Below are 25,034 nucleotides of genomic sequence, written 5' to 3'. Positions count from 1 at the left end.
CACAAACAAAGACTCGTATTATGATAACTTTTATGATAACCACCATCTGATGGGGAATAAGCTCAGAGCTGATGCTCAGTGGTCACCTCGGCAATATCATCATAGTCCTCACAGAGTCTCTCATCAGCGTTAGTTTCTGTTGCCAAGAAGATGGTGGGGTCATTTCCTGTAACATGAGGTTATTAGACATATTTAAATGAGGCAAAAGCAATTGTGCTTAGTAAATAATCAAGGATACTCAGAGAGTTACCTTTGGCTCTGTGTTGATATAAAGACACTACAAGGAGAGTGGAGATGAAGTATGGACAGATCACCACCAGGTGACAGACCAGTCTCAGCGTGGTGGAGTAAGAGGGCAAAGATATGGTCGGGGGCATGTTTGAAGAGGTGATGGGCGAGGTTGTGGTTGTAGGTCTACCTGCAGAGACTTCTGGTCAGTGAATATGTGGACAAAATAAAAGGTGAAATCCGAATGAAGCTCCTCACCTGTGACAGTGATCCAGCTGGATGGAGACTCTCCATGACCGCTGATGTCACACTTGTAGAGGCCTTCATCAGACCTGGAAACATGCTGGATGGTCATATTATTTGAAGTCCTGTTGCTTATGAGGGAGCCATCTTTATAGAAAGCAGCTGGGAGGTTGGAGGGAGTGGTCTTTGTTTTACAGAGCAGAGTGACGTCATCTCCCTCCATCACAGGGAGGACAGGACTCTGCAGGATCACTGATCCACCTCAACACAGAGACAAACTACAGCATTTCATCCATTTACACACAGCTTCATCAACACTAACTCCACACACTCAGCTTACCAGTGACTGTCAGGTTAACCATGTTACTGATGGGACCCTCTCTGGACTCACACCAGTAAACCCCACTGTCCCATGTGAAGATGTAGCTGATGTTGCAGGAAGAACCAGCACCTTCTCCCCACCCATCTCCACACCTCTGAGTCCTGTGTTGTTTGCTTGTGTTTCTCCTCAGAGTCCATCCAGCAGAGCTGTCGTCCTCCTCACAGCTCAGAGACACAAAGTCTCCTTTAAAGAACTGAGAGCTGCTGGGACTCACAGTCAGACGAGCTGTGAAGAAGACTTTATGATATTATTTACATAAAATTAATTATTTTACTCTACTTCCTTTATACTTAGGAGGTTGAAATATTCAGTGGGCTGTAGTGATCAACTACTGTATGATTGCCATGTCATGCCACAAGAAAGGTTAAAAAAGAACTGGGCACTTAGTGAGATTTAGTTCATGTCAGGTTTAAACTGTGACAGAAGAAGGTTACTGACCTTGGTTTGTTGTGCAGCTCAGCAGTGAGATCAGAACTAAAGAGAAATGACACTCAGGTTGATTTGAGTTTGACATTTAACAAAACAGGAGTAAAAACAAATCCACCAGACTGTGGAGAACACAGACGTGTTTTTCTGAGTTGTCCACTGATGAGCGTAGAAAGGATGAAACAGTTTTCTCTTTAATGTCCTAAACATGTCTGCAGGCATGTCTGCTGGAGTAGAGTGCTGGTAACCTGTTAATATCAGCAGTGACACAATGTAAAGAAGTACATTTACTCTGAGCTGACAGAACAAACAAAACTTTATTTACAAAGTTCACACAAACAAAGACTCGAATTATGATGACTTTTACAATGTAAAGAATGACACAATGTAAAGAAGTACATTTACTCGAGTAGTTAATGGAAATTCTTCATACTATATTCAAGTATTTCTTTGTTTCTTTGTTTCGCAGCTTTCTACTTGAGCTTTGCTGCATTCTGGATTCAAAAATTGTACTCCACGCTATTTATTTTACAGATTTCATTACTGTATGTTGTTATATTATTAGAGATAAAGTTACTGGGCAGTCTCTATTTCATTGAAACATTTGTGTACCAGGCAGGATAAGGATCCAGATGCTGGACTCACAAGACAGGAAATGAACTCAAAATAGTTTTAACGCTGAATTTGTTTAAAATGCAAAATGACAAAACAGGCAGTTCTGGAGCTAGGAGTACAAAACTAGAAATCTAAATACAGAACCAAAATACCAAGTAAGTAAGTAAGTAAAATTTATTTATATAGCACTTTTCACAGATAAAAAAAATCGCAAAGTGCAATAAAACAATAAAAACAACATAAGAGGAAATTAATAAAATGCTTTTCTAAATAAAAATGTCTTCAGCTGTTTTTTAAAAGAATCAATGGAGTCCATGCAGCGTAGGTACAATGGAAGAGAATTCCACAACCATGGTGCCACCGTCTGAAAGGCCCGATCACCACGAGTTTTAAAACGAGTGCGCGGTACCACCAGCAGTCTCTGATCGAATGACCTTAAAGCTTGAGAAGATGAATGTGGTTTCAGCAGGTCAGATAAATATTGAGGAGCTTGTAGGGCCCCAAAGGCCCACGTAAAAGACCAAGACTGGTCTTGAGACACCCAACTCTAATTTTCATAGCGCTTAATAATTTGGCCTAGGTGGAATATATAAAGTAGAAAGAGAATTGGACCCAGGACAGATCCCTGAGGAACCCCATAAGGCAAAACTGTTAAGTCTGACATCACATGATTCATGCAAACAGTAAAAGATCTCTCAGACAAATATGACATAAACCATTTTAAAACAACACCAGTAATCCCAAACAAGTTCTTGAGTCTGTTTATCATGATACTGTGATCTACAGTGTCAAAAGTAGAGCTGAGATCCAACAGGACCAGGACTGTATATTCTCCAGAGTCTGCTGCCATCAAGATATCACTAGATACTCTAAGTAAGGCCGTTTCAGTGGGATGCAATTTACGAAAACCAGACTGGAAAGTGTCCATAACAGCATTTTTATCCAGGAAATAGTTAAGTTGTTCTACTACTACTTTTTCTAAAATCTTCGATATAAAAGGTAATTTGGTTATTGGCCTATAACTGTTAGGAAGAGATGGATCCATCTGGGGTTTCTTTAATATTGGCTCAACAACAACAAGAAATTGGGGACTGAGCCAGTATGAAGAGAAGTACTTATCATTTCCACAATACAGGGGCCAATGGAATCAAACACACTAGTGAAAAGTGAAGATGGAAGGACATCAAGGGGGCTTGAAGTCTGTTTTATACGACAAAGCAGAACTCTGATGTCTTGTAATGTAACAGGAGTAAAAGAGAACCAAGTATCAGAGGAGAGCAAATTGTAAGTTTGATATTGAGAAGATGATGGAGAGATATTAGACCTGATGGCAGTGACCTTATTTGTGAAGTAGTTCATAAACTCATTGCATTCAGAGGTTGAGTGCACTGGTGCACAAGGAGCATCAGGAGAAACAATACTTGTAATTGTTTTAAACAAGAATTTAGGGTCTTTCTTTTTAGAAACTATGAGGAGGGAAAAATGCTCTGTTCTGTCATTTTTCCACATGTCATTTAGTAAGAGGATAGATTGTTTAAGGTGTAACCTATAAACCTCAAGCTTGGAAGCCTTCCACAGACGTTCTAACTTGTGACAATATCTCCTGAAATTACGAATGTTTTTTGTTATCCAAGGATGAGATTTCAAACACTGTACTTTTTTTAGAGGTGCCATGTCTAAAATAGAATTACACTGATTATTAAAGGATGAGACAAGGGAGTTCAAATCATTATAAGTCAGTTCAGTGTCAAACATGGCAGAGAACCTTTTGGCAGTGTTCTGGTTTATAATTCACCTTTCAATCATTATTTTGGGAGCCAGAGGCTCCAAATAAAACGACAAGTTAAAATATATGCAGCTATGGTCACTCACATGGACATCTTCCACACGAATGTCATTTATATTTAAACCCAAGGAGAAAACAAGATCCAATGTGTGACCCTTTATATGTGTGGGACCAGAAACATGCTGCCTAAAGTTAAAAGACTCTGTGATAGTCAGCAGCCATGTTACAGGATGCATCATCAATATGAAGGTTAAAATCTCCCAACATTACAACTTTCTCTAATTTAATAATGGATGACAAGAGGTCGTTAAATTCAGTTAGAAAGACTTCGGCAGCTCCAGGAGGTCGGCAGATTAAAATACAATAAAAGGTTTGCAAAGAGCCGACCTTAATCATTTGCAGCTCAAATGAAGTGAAGGAATCTGAATTCATCAGTCTGCATGTGAATCTGTCCTGGTGCACAACAGCGAGTCCTCCACCACGTCCCGAAGGACGTGGAGTTCCGATGACGGAGCAGCCAGTCGAACAAATTTCCTTCAGATGTATATAATCCATGTTTTGTTGCCATGTCTCAGTTAAACACATGAAGTTGAGAGATTCCTTTATAAAAAGATCGTTTAAAATAAACGATTTGTTTGTGATTGAGCGAGTGTTGAGCAGGGCAAACCTGATCGATGATGTTTGGTTGGTGCACTCAACAGCTGACTGCAGTGCCACTTGAATTAAACACCTGTGCACCTCTACACCTGTTACACCGGGCGGTGACTTCAGGGCTAACTGAAGCTAATATCCATGGTAGTACATCACCTCTGCCATCAAAACGACTGTCGGATGACAGACACAAGGTGAGCATGCAGCCATCAGACCATAGATTCCGGGCTTGGAACTGAAGTGTAGCGTCGGCACCCGGTGACAGTAGCTGAATTGGTTGTAGGCACCGGGAATATTCCCACATCCAACAAGCTAATCTTCGGGAACCTTCTCAGTCGCACTTGGACACCGGCCCTGGTTCCCCTCCTTCTTTTCTTCGTGTTGAATCCCACCGATATGTATGGTACTGTGCACTCAGGTGAGGAACACACAAAAGGTGGAGGGAAAAATTTCCTGTAACTGTCCCAGCTGTCAAAGTAGCTCTCCATTGAGTCTTTAATATACAACAGTGTGCCCCGAACATAAATATTGGTGGCAGAGACAAAATGAAGACACAAAACGGTAAAATTAATATTGCAAGCGACAATAGCGGTCAATATAAAACTATACCAGCGAGCTGTACTAGCGGCACAGGCGGCGAAGCCAAACACAGGCGCCATCTTGCTGACAGACAAAAAAAGCTGAGAAAATCTGAACATCCCAAAATTTCAAAACCCTGAGTCCCAGATACAGGCACCATGACAGTATTATATATTGAGGAATTTAATTTTTGAAAAGTAAAATGTTTGCACTAATACTTTCTAATATTTGCTAAAGTAAAGTGTTTAAAACTTATTTTACCACTTTCTGAAGTAGTTTAACACAAATAGTATTTAAACCTTAAACTTTGAATGTCGTGCATCTGTATGAGGGCTGGACATAAAACTGTTAATCAATGTATCCATGTCAGTTTTCTGCACTGTATTTATTTGTTATAAAACATTCTGATTTCCTTGTTGACCCTCTTCCTTCTTATTAGTGTTCTTGATCAAAACTCATCTAAGTCCTCCTATTCTAATCCAACCTGAATGTTTGTGATGAAGAAAAAACAGATTTTCATAGATAATCATTACAGTGTACTTACTGAGCAGCCACAGCAGAGATGTGTTCATCATTCTACTCTCGATATCAGGTCAACAGTTTGACCAGTTCACAGTCATTTAAAGTCAAACCCTCCTCCTCTTCCTCTGTGACAGGATGCCAGTGTTGTGGTTTTTAGTGGAAGGTTTCTTTGTCTGACTGCAACAACGAGAGAGAGAAAAAGCTTTAAAAATGGTAAAACTGACTAATGACTATAGACATGAGCCCCAGCAAAATTAGCAGACATTAGGGGGAACATGGGTACCTCTGAGATGCCTTCACTGACTTAAAAAAAACCTAACATTGTGAGTGGCTGAAATCGGTCAGGAAACCACACACACAACGCCCCCCCCCCCCCCCTCCCCCAAAAAAGAAAAATTTAAAAAATTTAAAAAAACATGTAAATAACAAAATAATTATATTTAAAGATCACCCACATGGCGCCTTCACTGACAGGATGGTGTCTTTGTCATTATAGAGCAAACTATTCTTATCTCAAAAAAGATTTATTTACTTTTTATCTTAAATGTTGGTTGTGTTGCTGATTCGTGGAAATACCTCGCATCTTCCTGTAGCTGACCACACTTCAGCTGAGAGGAAGTGAGTTGGAGGTGGTACGAATGCTGTTTGACTGATTGCATCTCTCTGCTTTAACCACTGATATGCTGTCACGCCTGAAAGGCTTCATGCAGATTGACCACCACTGACTTCTTGAAAACACTACCCCCAAAAAACTGTGAGCCTCCATAAAGTCGCAAAACTCACTCCTACCATCACATATGTCCATAATGCACTGAGCATTAACAACACTCGCAAAGCTGTTGGCCCTGACAACATTCCTGAATGTGTGCTTCAAGGATGTGCTGAGCAGCTAGAGGTCTTTACCAATATCTTTAACCTATTAACCATTATGTGTCCTCCAGTTGCCTCGTTAACGTTCGTTCACCTTCTTGCTGTGTGTCTCCCATTGTCTTCCCATATTATTAGAATTCTCCCAGTTTAGTTTTGATATTATTTTGTATTACTTCTGAGCCTGCAACAAAAACAATGTTTTTGAGTTCACGTTTTGCCTCTTTGGGTCCTCTTCCCCTGCCTGCACACAGTCGTTCCATGACAGAACAGCACGACCACAAGCACTGGAGGACACACTATGGCTGTGTCCCAATTTAGCGACCGCACACTTGGAGTACGCATTTTGAGACCTATTACGTCACAGCGACACGACAACAGATGTCCCAATCCGAAGTGTATTCCAAATGCGCCGTCGATTTCCCCAAATATCAAGCGTGGTCCGTGTCGCTACCCGATCCGTACCGGAAACCCGATCGGTACCCCGCATGCGCAAATCTTACGTCACTTCCTCTCTTTGCCAACATTGCGACATTCAATATATTTGAATGATACGGTTAGCGCCCAGTTAGCTCCTAGCATTTCTCAACAGCTCTGCCTCCTTTTTCGACTACTGGGACATTTAAACAATGGATAATCTGTATACAAACAAATTCACGCTTTTCTCCTCAATAGAGAGTGTTCCCCGATTGAACAACAGCGCCGTAAAATAAGAAGAATGGCGCCTAATTACAGAGTTAATAATACAGACTTTGTAATATGTCATAAATATTCAACAGCCAGATGAAGTGTTTACTGACAATTGACAGTGATAGCTGACATCATCATCATTATTCCAATCAATTCTCTCCACACAGACAAGCATAAACACACTCGACTATCACTAAATCAAATTTAATACACATTTGTAATGACGCTAATTCAGTTTACAATAGGGTTCATTTGCTCGGTCAGCAGGTGGCGGTATCCTCGTACACTGGGGAGTAAACTGCCATTAAATGAACAGAAGAATATGAAAACCCCTGCACATGCGCAGTAAGGATTGGAGAGTCCTGATCCATAACTATCTTTTTATTTTTTGTTTTTGTCTTCATCAGTGGTTCCCAAACTTTTTTTTACAAGAAAAATGTTCAGGAGTAGTTAGTCATTACAACAAGTGTTTGTGAACTAAAAATCAAGAATGTGGGATACTGTTTGTCTGTGATTTGGAGAGCCCAGCACGTGCTCCCAACGAAGGGAAAATGAATTCTGCAGGGGAGACCTACCTCAGCACTTGTGCAGGTGAAACCAAAGGGCAGATATGCTTCACCATATTTTCTAGTCTTTGGCTTAGAATGAAGTTGGTTTGGAAACATATTCAGCTATGCTTCATCTCCTGCTTTGCGTTTCTGTGGGCGCCCCATGCTGGCAGTGTCCAAGCATTTTGTTTTTTTTCCCTTTCATACCACGCCCACCCTGTCATGGCTCTGCGCCCCCTCTAGGGGGCGGGCCCCACACTTTGGGAAGGTCTGCACTAACATGAGACAAGACCTTCAAAGTAAAACAGGAAACCCAGACTGAACTCAGAGGCACAATACTAACACAAAAGCAAAGCCCAAGAACTAACCAAGAAACATCAAGAAATAAAAGATTAATAATACAAAACAGAAAACACTGGTTCACCAACCCAGGACTGTGACACTCCTATGAAACTATTCAAATGAACAAACAGAATAAGTGTTTAAGTTGTAATACAATAAAATTAAAATACTTTAGCATAAGTAATCTGCCATCACATTTTTAAGCAAATTCATGTTGGTTTGCTTTATAAACTGTATGAATTCGCCTTCAGCTCATCACATTTTCCTTTGAGGCTCCATGAAATGTGATGAGATTTTATATCTCAAATATTTTTTTTTTATCTGACCATTCAACTGTGACCCAAGACTCAAATTTTTAATACCATTAAGGTATCTGTTAGGTTTTGTATTGTTGATTGTCATTTATGCTTAGAAATATCTACTTATATATGCTGAGAGTTTTATAATTAGTTGTAGATTGGTAGAGGTTTGATCCTTGATAGTCTGCAAACTTTGTGTGCATTAGAGAGCACTCTGGGAGCATGGGAGAGGTCGTACCTTCTCTTATTGTTTTATGGTAGGATAAACGTGGCTATATCTGTTTTAGGCTAAGTGCCTTTTGTTTAGATGAACTGCTGGACTTCCAGACCAGCAGGGTTAGGGAAGTCTTTATGGGGTCACACTCTGACCCCACACACATACACACACACACAAAGGCAAGGTACTCTTTGTGTGTATGTAGACGTCGTATGTTAATGAACCTATGCATATTCATGTAACCTCAATAAAAGAGCAGTGTTACGGGAGAACGGACGAGAGCAACTGGGGTCAAGCGAAGGAACGGCGTTTGTCCGGTTCTCTCCCGTGCACTAGAAAATGAAGAACTTTGCCTACTCGTGTCTTGCTTTGCTGTGTAATTATATTGTCTTCAACGTTCCAGTGAATAGGTTCAAGCTACAAACCTATCAGTATCTAATGGCAGATTTGCTCATGCCGTGCTTTATTTGCGTTTGAAGCCTGATAAGTTTATCTAGTTTGAAATTTTCCGTTTATTATAGAAGTGATATTCACTGCACAGGGTGAAAGACATGGAGACAAACTACACCACTAAGGAGTTAAAAACCTAAGTGGTAAAAAACAAAGTCCTAAATGAGGCTTCATATTAGTTCTCAGATAAGCAATGCCCTTCCTGTAAATCACAGGTATCTCAAGCTTATAGTAAATCTGAACATTGACCTTCTTTAACTGGTCAAGATCTGTGAGACTGGTAGTACTGGTTTAGCCAGAGGCCAGTGTCATCGAAGGCAACGGGACAGATCTGGTAGCTTGGTCAAAGTCTGCTGGCAGGGGTAAAGATGCCCTGGACATGAAGTTGGAGGAGATGGAGATGAAGATGCACAGGTGGAGGGAGTCAGAACTAGATGGTGCCAAACTCTTGGACTTAGGTCTATATACAGATGTTGCAGGGGACACTGGATAGAGCTCAGGTCATGTAGGGTCTTGAGGCTCAGGTGGCTCGAACAGCACTGAAGGCTCTGGAGCTGATTTGACGGATGCTTGAAGCTAAGGCAGCTGGGGTAGAACTGGCTGGTCAGTGCTCACAGCTGACTCCTGGCAGCTTGGGCTTTGCTGCAGGACACGCAGACCTTTAAGAAAGCTGAATGAAGCTGTGGTTGGGATCCAGTAGGCCTCACCACAGAAAAAGATTCAAGTGGAGAAGCATGGTGGGCCCACCCTAAAAGCAAGGATTGGTGCATGGTACTCAGTCTGTGGAAAGGCTCTGTCCAGAGCACCAGTCTCTGGGGATGCAGGCAGTTAAACACAATGGTCATTTGGAATGCCTGCATACACGCACGATGACAGTTTTTGGGTTGGTCTGCAAAGGTGCAGAACAAAGTGACTCAGAAACATCATTAACTGTTTCTGTTCTTAAAAACAGAAAATGCAGACTGAGAAACTCTGACGACACACATGGTAGATGATTTCAGCACAAAGAATACAAACAGCCACAGATATGCTTGGCTCATGCAAACACACTATTTTTTGATTCATTGATTTATTTTATTTCATTGGTTTTGACAATTGGAAATAAAACTGAAGAAAATGGTTCAGATGGATATTGATGGATGTGCCTAAGGAGCCAGGGACCACACATGGTAGGCAGAAACTTACTGTTGATAGGATGTTTGAGTATAAATCTGCAGCACTGTGTAAATACACAGGCACATCATGAGCACATTGCAAGTGTTTCTGTGTGTATTCAGGAAGGTGTTACGCTATATGCGATATACTTGATTATTGATAAAACTGTCACAAGTTTATTTTTGTAAAATTTGTGACAGCTTTATGGGATCAAAAGAGGAGACATTGGATTCATTCAGAGAGTGCCATTGTTGCACCCAGAAAACATGGTAGGGTTTTCCATAACAAACAGGTTTTTCATAAAGAGAGTTGTGCAGAAATCCACCTTTTTTTAGTAACAGAAGAAAGAGATTTAAAATAAAACAGTGAAAAAGTCTAACATGAGTGTGTACTCTTAGATAAAATTATGGCACATATACCTCAGGAGAAAACATTTTAGACTCAACATCTCAACATAATAAACTTAGTCAGGAATGTCACTTGTAGATTCAACTTATTAAAACCAAATAAAAAAAAAAACCCACAAAAAAGATCCTCTGGAGAAAATCTGAAGTCTTTGAAACAGTTTATTGAGCTTCTGTTTAAAGAAAACAAAAGGATAGTAAACAGTGAAACCAAACAGTAAATTAACCCCAGGGTGTAGAACCTTAAGCACATGCACCAAGTACAGAAAAATAGATAAAGATCAAAGAAAGACAAACAGACATAATCAGAGAAACAGAAACGAGTGAGGGAGTAAAGAGAAAGCAGGCCACAGTGAGAGGTCCCATTGGCCCTGACGCATAATGGCAATGGGCCTGCATTTTGTTACTTAAAGAAATAAAGGCTGCTATATATAACTGAGTAGTTTTACGCTTTACTTTACTTACAGACACTTTAAGCTGAATTCATCTGAGCTTAAACTTAAGTCTCTGACAAACCAGCAGCCTCAGTTTTAGTCAGTTTTAGAGGTTCAGTGTTTAAAAGCTGCAACCCAGAAATGATGCAAGTTATGTAACCACAGTTTCTACAATCGCTCATCATCAAGTCTTCTGTCTCTGCCAGTCTCATCTTCATCTGAGTGAGCCATTAGGAGGGTCTACAATGAAGTTAGAGCAACTACTGTGTGGTAAGTTTTGCTTACTCCTTACATGTGGCCAGCGAGGTGGATCTGTGCCTGAATCAAACCTTATTTAAAGTAGAAACAGGTTTCATAAATAGTTTCATGACACCAAAAACAGAATTCAACTTCCTCAGTCAACTGAAGAGCAAGTGAAGCTGAACTTTCAACTACAACCTTCGTCTGTTTTGGTCTTGCAGTTTTTAAAAACTGTAGGTAAAGATGTGAATTTTCAGATTTAGTATCAACAGTTTTTGGACAAACTTGTCTTCAATGCAAGTACAGCACAGCTTACACCTCCTGAATTGCTTAATGGTTTGCCAGAATCAGTCTAAAAGTTTTATATACATTTTTATTTATTCAGTCTGTTGATGTTTATCAATACTGTTCCTATTGTTGGCATGGAAGTTAAAATATAATCTAATATTTTTAAACTGAAGTGGAATAACGCCTCACCAGTCTATTTCTGGAAGAATGACAGAGAGGCAGAGGCTTTAAACTTTACTGAAGTTACTTTTGTAATGTGTACATATAAAGTTTGGCAAGATATGGTGGTGCAGTGGTTCCTGTTTAATAACAGTTAGCTTTGTAGTAAGTAGTGATGGACTCACCTGATATACAGTATCGGTATTGGTCTGATCCTGACCTACATGATGGGTCGGAAATCGAGGAGAACTAAAAAATATAATCCGATCCATTAACCCTTTAAAGCCGGTCGGAGCGGGCACGCTCTGTTTTGCGCAACTATTTTTAAATCCCGGTAGCACTGCAACCACGTAAGCTAGCGCAATAATTTTTTTTACATATGAAACCGGAGGAGTTGTACTTACATCTTATGCCATCAGCTTGGCCTAGGTCACAGTTTCCTTCCACATAAAGCTTTTCAAAAACTAGTGATATGACGTTCTGTATCGAGGCTTCGAAGCTTATGTCGAGTAATGGAGGGGGCGTTTCCGCGATGCGCGTATCGAGGCTTGCTTCATTTATGGGAGGAGCTGAAAATGATGACGTCTGAAGCCTCGCTGCCCGGCTGTACCACGTGACTGGTTCATGAAGTGGTTCGAACTTTTCCGCGAGCTATGACAGCGATATAAACCCCTCAGACTTCATTCAAAATGTGGGTGTTTGATGGAGAGTTGCGGTTAGTGAGAGTTTGGAGACTTACTACTTGGGCGATCGTGGCTCAAGAGTTAGGAGTTCGCCTTGTAATCGGAAGGTTGCTGGTTCGAGCCCCGGCTTGGACAGTCTCGGTCGTTGTGTCCTTGGGCAAGACACTTCACCCGTTGCCTACTGGTGGTGGTCAGAGGGCCCGGTGGCGCCAGTGTCCGGCAGCCTCGCCTCTGTCAGTGCGCCCCAGGGTGGCTGTGGCTACAATGTAGCTTGCCATCACCAGTGTGTGTGAATGGGTGGATGACTGGATATGTAAAGCGCTTTGGGGTCCTTAGGGACTAGTAAAGCGCTATACAAATACAGGCCATTTACCATTTACAGTTTGGAGGTTTATGAGAGTGAGGAGAGAAAGTCAGGAGAGAATGGAGCCAGCTAAGAGGAGGAGGATGTCCTCCCCTGTGTGGGAACATTTTGATCTTATTCCTCCCAACAAGGTAAATTTCTACAGAAGATATATTTTCATAATACTGATGGTGCAATACAATTTATGTTAAGCAGCTTTACTTTTGTACAAGGTGAAGTGTTTGCTATGTGCCAGGGAGCTGGGATATAACAACAACACCTCATCCATGCTTAGGCACTACAGAGCTTTGCATGAGAATAAGGGGAACACCGATTGTGGAGCAAGACCAGGTGAGCCATCAAATGCCATGATAATATAGCATGCAGTAATGTTACTAAATGATATAACAATATTATATAAGTTGTTGTTATAAGTTACGTGTGTGATATTTATATTTGTGCTTTGTCTTTATTGTCTTTCCTCAGGAGAACAATCTCAAATAGATGAAGACCTGGTTAGCATGGTGATCGAGGACTCCCAGCCATTTAGCATTGTGGAGGACAAAGGATTCAAAAGATTTGTTAAATCATTCAATCCTAGCTATGTTCTCCCCACTAAAGGTCATAAAAGCAGTGAAAATTTAGTTTTTACAGAATAAAATGTGAACAGGCAGGACTGACGCCTCAGTGTGTAGCTGTCCATACCTCAACGTTACAAAAGCACAACCACTGTCCACACCCCAACCACACCTCACCTCACAGTAAATGATCATTTCCATTTTAAGCATTTCCAAATGATCATTTTCCATACTGCCAGTATAAATATACACAGTATACTGCATCACTACAATATACATGTTTTACACACTCCTTTTGTTGTTGACATTTACAGGCTGTGTGCAAAAGGCCACACTCTTCAAATTCATGCCAACTAATATTTTTACGTCCAGTAGGTGTCCTACTAGAGCAAATGAAGCTTCAAGACGCTTTGCACTGGGGTGAACTAGTTTTGAGGGATAAGCCTCTTAAATTTCTCTAACTAGAAATATATGTTAAAAGAACAAAAACGATTTTCATTATGTAATTACTATGCACTTAATGCAGACATATTATTACAATTTGGGCTATAATGGTTGTATTGATGTATAGCAACTTGAAATGCTCCCAAAAATGGCACTACAGCATGTAAAAATATAATATAAGCTCTGGCGGACTTGGTTCTATGGTAGGTCTTAAAGGGTTAAATATCACAAAACCAGCTCAAAAAAATGTGACATGGCATAACCTCATGACCTTAGGACATCGGAGCAGTATGCGACATGTAGCGGCTGTGGTGTGCGAAATCTGTCGGAAGTCTAGAGTTAGTTCACACTGAAAGCATTTGGAGGCTTGCTACATGCTTCCAAACAAGCATTTCAAGCTATCCCAAAGAAGTAAAGCGAGTGTGTTCATTTCTGAATGTTTGTAAAGCATTCCAACATTAAGCTTTGCAAGCAATATATGGAGCTCGGACATCTGTGCGTTGCCATGGCTAAGTCTGACTCTACAATGGATAGCCTACTCAAGTTTTACTTTGCAAAACGCAGTGTTGCAGGCTAAACTGTTTTGTCGTTAAAAAAAATAAAAATAAAAAACATGAAAAACACTTTTTTCATACTTGTGTTAAGTTTTGTATGAAAATTACAAAAAATTCGGTCTCAGGTTAAATGTGATAGAAACAGCTCACACTGACATCCATCTTGATAAAATATGAGTGTCATGAAGCCGTGTTTGCATTTATTTGCATTGCTTTCCACTCTGGATGTCTATTTATGTTAAACTTTAAGTATAAAAGGGTCCATTCTACAGTCTTTTTTCTTTTTTAAGTTTTTAAATATAAACATTATTTTGTGCTGATATGGAACTTTTTTTCAGTTTTTGAAATCCCTAAAATTCCATTTAAATTGCTTTTTAAATACTACTTTAGATTTAACGTTCTGCTAAAAGTTTAAATAAAAAGATCAGTATTGCTGAACTGTGAAATATTTGGGGTGCAGTGTATTTTTGGAACAAAGGTATAATAGAATAGCTTTAGTATTTTGGTTTTTTTTTTTTTAACTTGAGTATGACCTATTCAGAATGTACAGCCTGTCACCTTTTCAAATCTATTATAGGTTAAGAGAAAGTGTTTGTTTTGGAAATATAAAGTATGACATCACCTTAAGATGTTTCTGAGAAACTGAATAACCCAAAATATGCTGAAGTGCATTCCAGTCAAAGACTTGTTACTGGGCTTGCATGTGTATCAGAGATGGAAAATATTTGCATGTCTCTTCAAATCAGGACACACGTCACATGACATTCCTCCTGTCAAATAAAAAGAAGGAATGTCACAAACCAATTCCACGATACAGAGCACCCCACAGAAATGTTGCAGGTAGTTTTTTGGTCTGTAGCAGTTCCTGTCTATTGAGCTGCATATAGATGTAATGAAAACAGCATGTACTGCATTTTCCGCACTATAAGGCGCACTTAAAATACTTTAATTTTCTCAAAAATCAACAGTGTGCCCTATGTATGAATTCTGGTTGTCCTGGTTGTGCTTACTGACCTTGAACCAACTTTATGTGGTACATGGCACTCAAAACAATTGAAATACTTGACTGCTGTTTCAATCCAGGGGGTCAGTGTTGACATTGTGGAGGACTATAAATACCTTGGAGTACACATTGACAATAAACTGGACTGGGCTAAAAACACCACAGCACTTTACAGGAAGGGCCAGAGTCGTCTCTATTTTTTGAGGTCCTTCAACATCTGCCAGAAAATTCTCAGGATTTTCTACGAGTCTGTTGTGGCCAGTGCGGTCCTCTATGCTGTTGCATGCTGGGGGAGCAGGCTGAGGGTAGCAGATGCCAACAGACTCGATAAACTGATCCGTAAGGCCAGCAATGTTGTGGGGATGGAGCTGGACTCCCTCAAGGTGGTTTCGGAGAGGCGGATTTTGTCCAAGATAAAGACAATGTTGGATAAGACCTCCCACCCACTCCATGACATGCTGGTCAGTCACAGGAGCACGTTCAGTGAGAGACTGAGATTACCGAAAAGCACCACTGAACGACACAGGAAATCATTCCCTGTACAACGCATCCACTTAACACACTGTTTACTGCAACAGCTACACCCTTCTTGCACATGTTCTTTTTCAGCTATTTATTAATAAGTGACCTTTATGTTTATATATATATGCCTGTAGATATTGTGCTATTCTTAGTTATAGCCTCACCGCTTGATGGATTGTTGGAGCATTACGACCACTGTAGTCAGGAGCCTCGCAAAGTAATCTGGATCCAAAACTCCGTCCACTTCAGTTCCCAAAGTCAAACGAACCTTTGGCATCCCTGAGAGTTAAAAACTGTCTAAATTCTTTCATCTTTAATAAAGTGATCAGTGTTGCTGCTTTACCAGGTGTAACAATTAAGTTTAACATCCAGGCATCCATGAAAACAGAATTTATGAACTTTAACAGAGTTTGAAGTTAACAAGAAGTTAGCTTCTACTTTGCACAGAATTACCATCAAAGAATAACAATGTGATCTCTATTTGTACATACTTGTATGCTCTATGCTAAGTGTGGCAGTGTGTGAGTCAAGGAAGTCGGCAATATAAAGAGTGTATATATATTAAACACACACACTTCAAAATTCTATTGATAGGGTGTTACTTACTACTGACACTCACTTTATGATGCTTGTGATATAAAATGTTCATTAAAATAGAGTATATGGAAATAAACCACATGCAAGCAGGTATATTATAAATATAACTCCACTTTAATGATAATTAGTTCCAGTAACACAAAAACAACACAACACACGCAGTTAACACAATGACAAGTGCGCCTGGTAGAGAGGCGTCAATAATGCCCATACGTGCTGGGGCCTTGTATGGTTTGGATGCTCTGCCACATTCTCTGAAAATCTCTTGAAAAGGGAAAGTGATGACTGACTTTTTTTTTGAGTACTCATACTTTGCTAGCTTGACAAGCCATAAACCATGGCTTCTGTTTAGCACATGTTGTGACAAGGCAATGCACTGTAATTTACAGTCACCAACGTACATAACGAACAGCAAATAACAATCCAACTGCTGACATACAGTAAAAGAAATACTACCACTACAAACCTCAGAGGTTTGTTGATTCTCTTCATAAAGATTAAACTATAATATTGTAAATATATATATATATATACACTGAACTATTTGTTCAACAGTCATCGTTTCTCTAACAGAACAAAACTCTTTAGATTAAACTCAGGGCAGAATCACTGTGGAACCAGGGAAGACTGCAAATCCGGGATAAAGAGGATCAGTGAATCTGGTTTTGAATGTGTGGAAGTGGATCAGAGTGTCAGAGGAAACACTGAAAAAGGACAGAATGCCAGCAGCATAATCCACATACACTGCTACTCTGTTAAATCTGTTGTGGGAGACGATGGGTGTTTCTGTGTTATCGTGCTTTGCAATGACAGAGGATGAACCCGTTTTTACTACAAGTGCCCAGGACTGAGAATTTGATCCAAACTCATTGTTGCCAGTTATTCCTTTCCTACTGATTCCACTGTAACTGACTGCTATGTAAACATCTCCACTCCACTCGACCTCCCAGTAATGTCGATCAGTCAGACCGTTTATACACAGCAGCTGAGGAGAATGAAATCCGTGTCTGTGGAAACGATGTAGGTTATGTCCCCCCACATAGGCCACCTTCTTGTTTCCGTTAGACAGTTCGAGTTTCCTGCTCACTGATTTTGTGTCAATTGTGAGTCTACAGGAATCTGTTGGAGAGAACAAACACAATCCAGCTGCTGCAGTTATTGATCCATCATCTGTTCACCGATTGACACTAGGATGATGACTCCTGATATCAGAGATGTGAATTAGTGATGTTGGGTTGAATATGTGCTGCTTTGTTTCCACTAATCAAATTAACAACAGACTTACGCCTCTTGATCTCTGATGTAAGATCTTTGTCTTCCACACTTCCCACTCTGAAAGGAGAAGGGGGGGTCAGACAAGCATTCTCTGTTAGCATGTTAACATGGACATCACGCTTATATTGTCGTAGACTGATAAGGGAACAGTCTAACCTTTTGATAAACCCACATGATTATAGCATCTCTAACCTCTTATCCTGCAATTGTCAGGTTCTAGTACCGTTTGAACCAGATTAAAAGATGAGCTTATTTTTCCTCTGATAAAGCTAGGCTAACAGAGTCCAGTCTTTGTGCTAAGCTATGCTATATACTAAGTAATATATTCCTTTGGTTAGAGGGTAATCAATCATTCATACCTGAGAGAACCCAGTTCTTTGCTTGGATCCATAGTCTCTAAATAAACAAGCACAATATAAATAAATCAGAGTTAGTTTTAGGGTATGTTTGCATTTATCACATAATTGAACTGTTTGAAAATGAGAAAACATACAAAGGAAGTCAAAGGAGTTTGTCCTCATACTATATCAGCTGTGTGAAAACAGCAGCAAAACAAATAAATTCCACAAAAATGGATGAAAAAGTGTCTTTCAGGTTTTTTTCTCTTAACTAATTATAGTGATTTAGTGGCCATTGAAGTGTGTTCAGAATTTGTAAACTGATGATGATTCATGTCATAAGTCATGACACACTGTTCTTCTTCACATAAGCTTGCTTTACAGGAAGTGCAGAATTATTAGGCAAATGAGTATTTTGTCCACATCATCCTCTTCATGCATGTTGTCTTACTCCAAGCTGTATAGGCTCGAAAGCCTACTACCAATTAAGCATATTAGGTGATGTGCATCTCTGTAATGAGAAGGGGTGTGGTCTAATGACATCAACACCCTATATCAGGTGTGCATAATTATTAGGCAACTTCCTTTCCTTTGGCAAAATGGGTCAAAAGAAGGACTTGACAGGCTCAGAAAAGTCAAAAATAGTGAGATATCTTGCAGAGGGATGCAGCAGTCTCAAAATTGCAAAGCTTCTGAAGCGTGATCATCGAACAATCAAGCGTTTCATTCAAAATAGTCAACAGGGTCACAGGCGTGTGGAAAAACCAAGGTGCAAAATAACTGCCCATGAACTGAGAAAAGTCAAGCGTGCAGCTGCCAAGATGCCACTTGCCACCAGTTTGGCCATATTTCAGAGCTGCAACATCATTGGAGTGCCCAAAAGCACAAGGTGTGCAATACTCAGAGACATGGCCAAGGTAAGAAAGGCTGAAAGACGACCACCACTGAACAAGACACACAAGCTGAAACGTCAAGACTGGGCCAAGAAATATCTCAAGACTGGTTTTTCTAATGTTTTATGGACTGATGAAATGAGAGTGAGTCTTGATGGGCCAGATGGATGGGCCCGTGGCTGGATTGGTAAAGGGCAGAGAGCTCCAGTCCGACTCAGACGCCAGCAAGGTGGAGGTGGAGTACTGGTTTGGGCTGGTATCATCAAAGATGAGCTTGTGGGGCCTTTTCGGGTTGAGGATGGAGTCAAGCTCAACTCCCAGTCCTACTGCCAGTTTCTGGAAGACACCTTCTTCAAGCAGTAGTACAGGAAGAAGTCTGCATCCTTCAAGAAAAACATGATTTTCCTGCAGGACAATGCTCCATCACACGCGTCCAAGTACTCCACAGCATGGCTGGCAAGAAAGGGTATAAAATAAGGAAAAACTAATGACATGGCCACCTTGTTCACCTGATCTGAACCCCATTGAGAACCTGTGGTCCATCATCAAATGTGAGATTTACAAGGAGGGAAAACAGTACACCTCTCTGAACAGTGTCTGGGAGGCTGTGGTTGCTGCTGCACGCAATGTTGATGGTGAACAGATCAAAACACTGACAGAATCCATGGATGGCAGGCTTTTGAGTGTCCTTGCAAAGAAAGGTGGCTATATTGGTCGCTGATTTGTTTTTGTTTTGTTTTTGAATATCAGAAATGTATATTTGTGAATGTGGAGATGTTATATTGGTTTCACTGGTAAAAATAAATAATTGAAATATTGGTATATATTTGTTTTTTGTTAAGTTGCCTAATAATTCTGCACAGTAATAGTCACCTGCACACACAGATATCCCCCTAAAATAGCTAAAACTAAAAACAAACTAAAAACGACTTCCAAAAACATTCAGCTTTGATATTAATGAGTTTTTTGGGTCCATTGAGAACATGGTTGTTGTTCAATAATAAAATTATTCCTCAAAAATACAACTTGCCTAATAATTATGCACTCCCTGTATAACTTAGAAGTATAAGTGTCGGTAATGGTATCAGTACTAGCTGATACCAACATTTGCAGTATAGCACACCACTAGTAAATATGCATTTATTCCTCTTGCGGGTGGCTCTCACTTGGTGTTGGCTCACTGTGATTTCATGATTTCATGTTGCAAAGCACAGTGATGCATTTCTGAGGTTTAGTCTATGTAATTTGCTTAATGACAGACCTTTATATACAACTTATCACATAATGTAACCTACACATCAACACTGTTAGAGTGCACGATGTGCTGAATCACATGCAAATTTCACGCACTGATGAAACATATTAGAGATTATTAGGCTTAACATAACCTTATTATAAGAATAAATTTATTATGGGTTTGCAGCTTGTTTTAATGAAAATGTGCATGGGCATAAGTAACAAGGGCATTACCGTTCGATTTAACGTAACAGACACTGTGATTTCTAATATTTTAAGAAACTGGCAGCCTGTAATGGCACAGATGTTAAAACCAATCATGGAATGGCCAACCAGCAATGCTGTTTTCTGAAAAATCCCCCCCAAAATGTATGTTTATCACTGACTTCAATGTCATTTGAAAGACCTAAACGAATTACGAATTATGAAATATAATTAAGAGTATATAGCTGAGCAACTTACAAGGAAAAGCTTTGCCAATGAGTAGACCCTAAAAAGACTTATGATTCAGCGTGGGTGACACATTTACTTTCTGCCAGTCTGGTTGTAGAGAGCTGTGTTGTCAGATGCAGAAAGGATCTTTAGACCACCGTTTCTTGTGCTGTTGTTGGTCTGTCAGCCAGCTGCAGAGAAAATTGATGTTTTAACATAAAGAAATCTTAAGTGAAATCAAATGTTAAAAACAATGAAAAGTGTCCACTGCAACCACTGTCTGTGCTTTTCATGCTGTAGTTTTCAAACTTTGAAGTTTTTTCCATGGTTCTCCCATTCCTGGTGAATGTCACTGTTTCCTCCTTACCTATTCTATCCTACTTGTTAACCAATCAGCATTTAGCAGATGCTTGCATCATTGATTATGGATTTTTGAGCACTGCACGGGTACATGTCTGCAGTGGGTGAAAACCCCTTTCTTTGTGTTATTTTTGAATGTGTTATTATTTAGAATAGGGTCATGGTCTTGGTTAATATAGTGCACAAATGTTAAAATGTCTTTTAAAGCTGGATCTTCTTGGTTGCTACTGTGTCACCTGAAGAATCTGGACAAAATATCCTTATGAAAGACAATACCTAAATATGTGTTTTTTTGTAATGTGAATATTTATGTCCATGAACACAAAAAACAGAATATAGACTGAAAACGAAACTGTTTCATGTTTTGTTAGCAGAGTGTCTAAACCAAACAGCATATGAAATATGAAACATCAGAGAGACTTACAACAGGGATACTGTGTTTAGGTTCTCCTCAGATTCAAGACTTCAGAGCTGGAGGACTCCTCTTTACCTGAGCTGGAAATAGCTGCTTACTGACTGACTGACTGACTGACTGGCTGACTGGCGCTGTTCACGTATTTAAAGATTTAGATGCCGGATGTTTTGCTTTAGTTATGTCAGTTGTTTGGAATCTAGAATGTCAAGTTCATCAGAACAAATTTGATCTCATTGTTCTTTGTTTTCTATTATACTGAAAACAGTGTCAGTAAGAATGTTCACAAAAAACCTGAATGAAAAGAGGAATGAAGCCAGAGTTATCATAAGTAAAGATTTTCATATAAAACTCCTTTCAGGCCTCTGGCTTTGGATGCTAACTCTACATTTCATTTAAAGCTCACTATTTAAAAGAAAGATATATATATATATTTTTTTGCATTTTGCAACTTTATTTTTTGTCAAAAACTAGCCCCACCCCATCCAATGCAGAATCAGGAGCACTCAAAAAAAAAAAAAAAAAAAAAAAAGAAAGAAACACAGCTCCCCCTGAAAGGCAAGGGGAAAATTAGGAAAGAAATTGACATTTGTATGTTTATTAGTGTGTAGTATATGAAAAAATTGTTTCCTAATTTGTGTGATCCGACCTCGGACCTATTACTTTGAAGTATTACAAATTAAAAAGGGGTATTTTGTTATCTTTACCCCTGTGATTGATGTAGAAACTTGAGATTTCAACATACGTTGAGCCTGGCTGTGTCAGGGTCCTGGGTCTGAGCGACCCAGGATCCCTGGGCAGTCATGGACTTGTGATATTATATGTATTTTTGGTGTTGCTGCTGCTCTTTCTCCATGCTTGTAGATGTGAGTGTATGTGTGTGTGTGTGTATGAACACTGGTTTACAGGCAAACTTTAAAAGAAAAGAAAAGTTTGAAAACTTTTCAAAGGAATAAACATCACAGAATGAACAAAAATCACAAATATGAAACTAAACACTGGACACTGGAACCTAAAACTAGGAGACTCGAGAGAACAAAACCAGGAGCTAGAATGTTAGGACACAAGGGGAGAAACACAGAATGAAAAGGGTACAACAGAACACAACACAAAGCAAGGAAAACATAGGGCTTAAATACACTGAGGGATAACGTGTGAATGAAACACGAGAAGAGAACAAATCTGGGAGTAATCAAACATGACGCAACTAAGGGGAAGCAAAACTAGAAACACTGACATGACAAGGGACCGTCAAAGAAAAACAGAAAGTATAACGCAGAGACGCAGACTTGACACACACAAAAAAAGGAACACGGAGCACTGTCAGAAGAAAATTATATATAGTGTGATCAGCTTCATGAAATGTGTTCTTTTATTGATCACTAAGAAAATGTCTATGTGACTTTCGACATGAACTCTTGTGTGATAAACAACTAACAGCTTCCTCTTTCTGTAAGAACATGCAGACTTAGAAAAGGGGAACCTCAACTCTGAGTTCTTAGAATAACTCTGTTATCTTTGTACACACACACACACAGAGAGACACAAGCTTGTATAAATAAAGAACGCAGACAGTGATACAGCGCGAGTCTGGAGTACGAGCGCTCTATGACCGTCCTCGCGTGTAAAAAACAACTGCAGTGTTTGTGTTTTCTAACTCAGGTGTCTTAGCTGAAGAATTGTGGGGTGATTCTTAGAAATCCCCTGTCAAGCACAGACACAGTGTTAGGGTCCCTGGGTCGTTGACCCAGTGTTTTGTGTTTTTGGTTCTTTGATTTTGTTATTTCATTATATTCTAGCTTTGCTTTACGGGTTTTAGGATTATTCTTAGTTAAGGTTCTCTGGGTGGGGTTTGGTTAGAGTATAGTTGCTGTCTCCCCTGTCTGCTGTATTCCCACGTCCAGTCAGTGTCTGTGTCTGCCCTGGTCCCACGTCTCTGTTCCCTTTGTTATAGTGCCTGCCTGTGAGTCTGTGTTATGTTTCCTGTTTTACTTTGAAAGTCCATGTCTGATGTTAATGTGTCTGGTTTCGCTTCCCCTTGTCTCGTTAGGCCTGATTTGCCCCAGCTGTGTTTCCCTCCTGTTACCCATTCCCTGATTGCTCCCTCTGTATATTTAAGCCCTGTGTTTCTTTGTGTCTATGTCGTGATCTACTCTCATTTATGCTGTGTGTGCTGTCTGCCTGGTCATGTAAGTTTATTTGGATTTTGGATTTTTGTTACGTTTGCCACTTTTTGCCATCCAGCAATAAAAGCTGAGTTTTGAGTTACTTTCCGCCTCCGAGTGTCTGCACATTGGGTCCTTCTATTTCCACTCCTGCCTGCACACAGCCTTAACCTGACACACAGGAGTGACATAAGACACAACTAACTGGGGAAGAAGATAATAAACATGAAGACTGAAATAAATCTACACTAAACACTCAACATTAGAACATGAACAGATTCATGTCAATCTACAGCTCGGCACCACAGAACAGAACAACAAAACAGGAAGCACACGCCAGACAGAGACACAGACTCGTAAACCGGCATAATGACGTCATGGACAGACAGAGGGACATACGGGCAGAGAAGACTAAGCACAGGCAACCTAAACCAAACATGAGGGCAAGGTAACAAAACCTAAACCAGAAATAATCATCATCATCATCAACATCATCAACATCATCATCAGATAACTAAAGAATCAGAATATAATTATAATCAAAACAGTATCACCAGAGAATAAGAACTAATCCATCATGCAAAAATAAACCAAAACATAAGAAACTTAAAATGCTGGGTCGAACCAACCCAGGACCGTGACAGTAAGCATGAAACTCATAAATCTTACAACACAAAATTATTATTATTATTAAATTAGTAAAATTAGTGTCTGCAGTAAAGATTTTTTCATACATGGTATACATTCTACCACAGGCAAAGTTGCCTCCATTTTTATATTCTTTATTTAATATTTTGTAATAATTTATTTGTAATAATTTATTCTGTTTCGGGAGTGTTTTTTTTTTATGTATGTGATTTATATTATACATACACGTTAAAAGTAAATCTCTGTCCAAAAAATGCACTCAGTTTACTTTTTACTCACTATGAGCATCATTCGTTATTCTCCCCCAGTAATTAAGGTTAGGATATGTTTTTTTTTTAATCCAATCCATTTTTCTTTTGCAGCATTTAAATAACCTTGATCAGATTTGATGGTTTTGTTACAGACTTTTCAAAAAAGTGTTTTGCTTTTCTTTCACAAATGTGGGGATTAAATTGCGTTAAAATGTACAAAACATGTTCTGTGATGAGGACCCAGGCACAGAGAGACTTGATGAATTTAAGAATCTTATGATTTAATAAAGAAATTTTCAGACTTGCACAGAGATGGTAAAATTATGATGACTGATAACAGAAACGAAGACAACAGAGGATGAGGACAGAGAGGAACAGGGGTTTAAATGCACCAAAGTGACAGTCAGAGACAACTCGGGACAACTGGAGACATTTAAGGATGCAGGGACTGACAGAGACGGGGAAGAAGTCTCATCGTGACGAGTAAAGTTTATCTTGCCTGGATGGGCAGCTCGCTGAATGCTCAGCACCCCCAAAGCTCTAATCCTAGAATCGCCCCTGTCAGTGAGTAAAGCAGAGTATAAGTACTCAGTTACAATCAGCAGCCTGAAAGCTTGGACTCTACGGTGAGTTCACACCGAATGCGATAGACGCGACCAAAACACGCCAGACGCCCCTAGCTTGACGCATGCACATTCGCATCTCGATGAGTGTCCAACGCAAATTATTCGCGTGAAGCAGAAATGTGGGAGGAAGTAGTGCCAAACGGTATGGT

General features: G+C 39.8%; 1 protein-coding gene and 2 long non-coding RNA genes across 3 annotated transcripts; all 3 read right to left on the bottom strand.

Annotated features, from left to right (window-relative positions):
* Positions 1-486: 486 nt before the first annotated feature.
* LOC120738242 lies at positions 487-1,654 on the bottom strand. The gene is made up of 2 exons (XR_005696922.1): positions 812-1,654; positions 487-732 (listed from the first exon to the last, which is right to left on the bottom strand). It is a non-coding gene; the product is annotated as an uncharacterized LOC120738242 (long non-coding RNA).
* Positions 1,655-4,420: 2,766 nt separating this feature from the next.
* On the bottom strand, positions 4,421-23,679 carry LOC120738241. Its single transcript, XR_005696921.1, has 3 exons — positions 23,667-23,679; positions 16,826-16,831; positions 4,421-5,011 (listed from the first exon to the last, which is right to left on the bottom strand). It is a non-coding gene; the product is annotated as an uncharacterized LOC120738241 (long non-coding RNA).
* Positions 16,343-21,328, bottom strand: LOC120738233 (stonustoxin subunit beta-like). Its single transcript, XM_040039428.1, has 5 exons — positions 21,208-21,328; positions 20,454-20,614; positions 17,884-17,920; positions 17,535-17,581; positions 16,343-17,368 (listed from the first exon to the last, which is right to left on the bottom strand). The coding sequence occupies exons 3-5, from the start codon at positions 17,913-17,915 to the stop codon at positions 16,845-16,847; spliced, it is 603 nt and encodes a 200-aa protein (XP_039895362.1). The 5' UTR covers positions 17,916-17,920; positions 20,454-20,614; positions 21,208-21,328; the 3' UTR covers positions 16,343-16,844.
* Positions 23,680-25,034: the final 1,355 nt, after the last annotated feature.

The sequence above is a fragment of the Simochromis diagramma genome, unplaced genomic scaffold (genome assembly GCF_900408965.1).
Source record: "Simochromis diagramma unplaced genomic scaffold, fSimDia1.1 OVJJ01000402.1, whole genome shotgun sequence".
Classification (NCBI taxonomy): domain Eukaryota; kingdom Metazoa; phylum Chordata; class Actinopteri; order Cichliformes; family Cichlidae; genus Simochromis; species Simochromis diagramma.
This window is presented reverse-complemented; position numbering and strand designations above follow the sequence as displayed.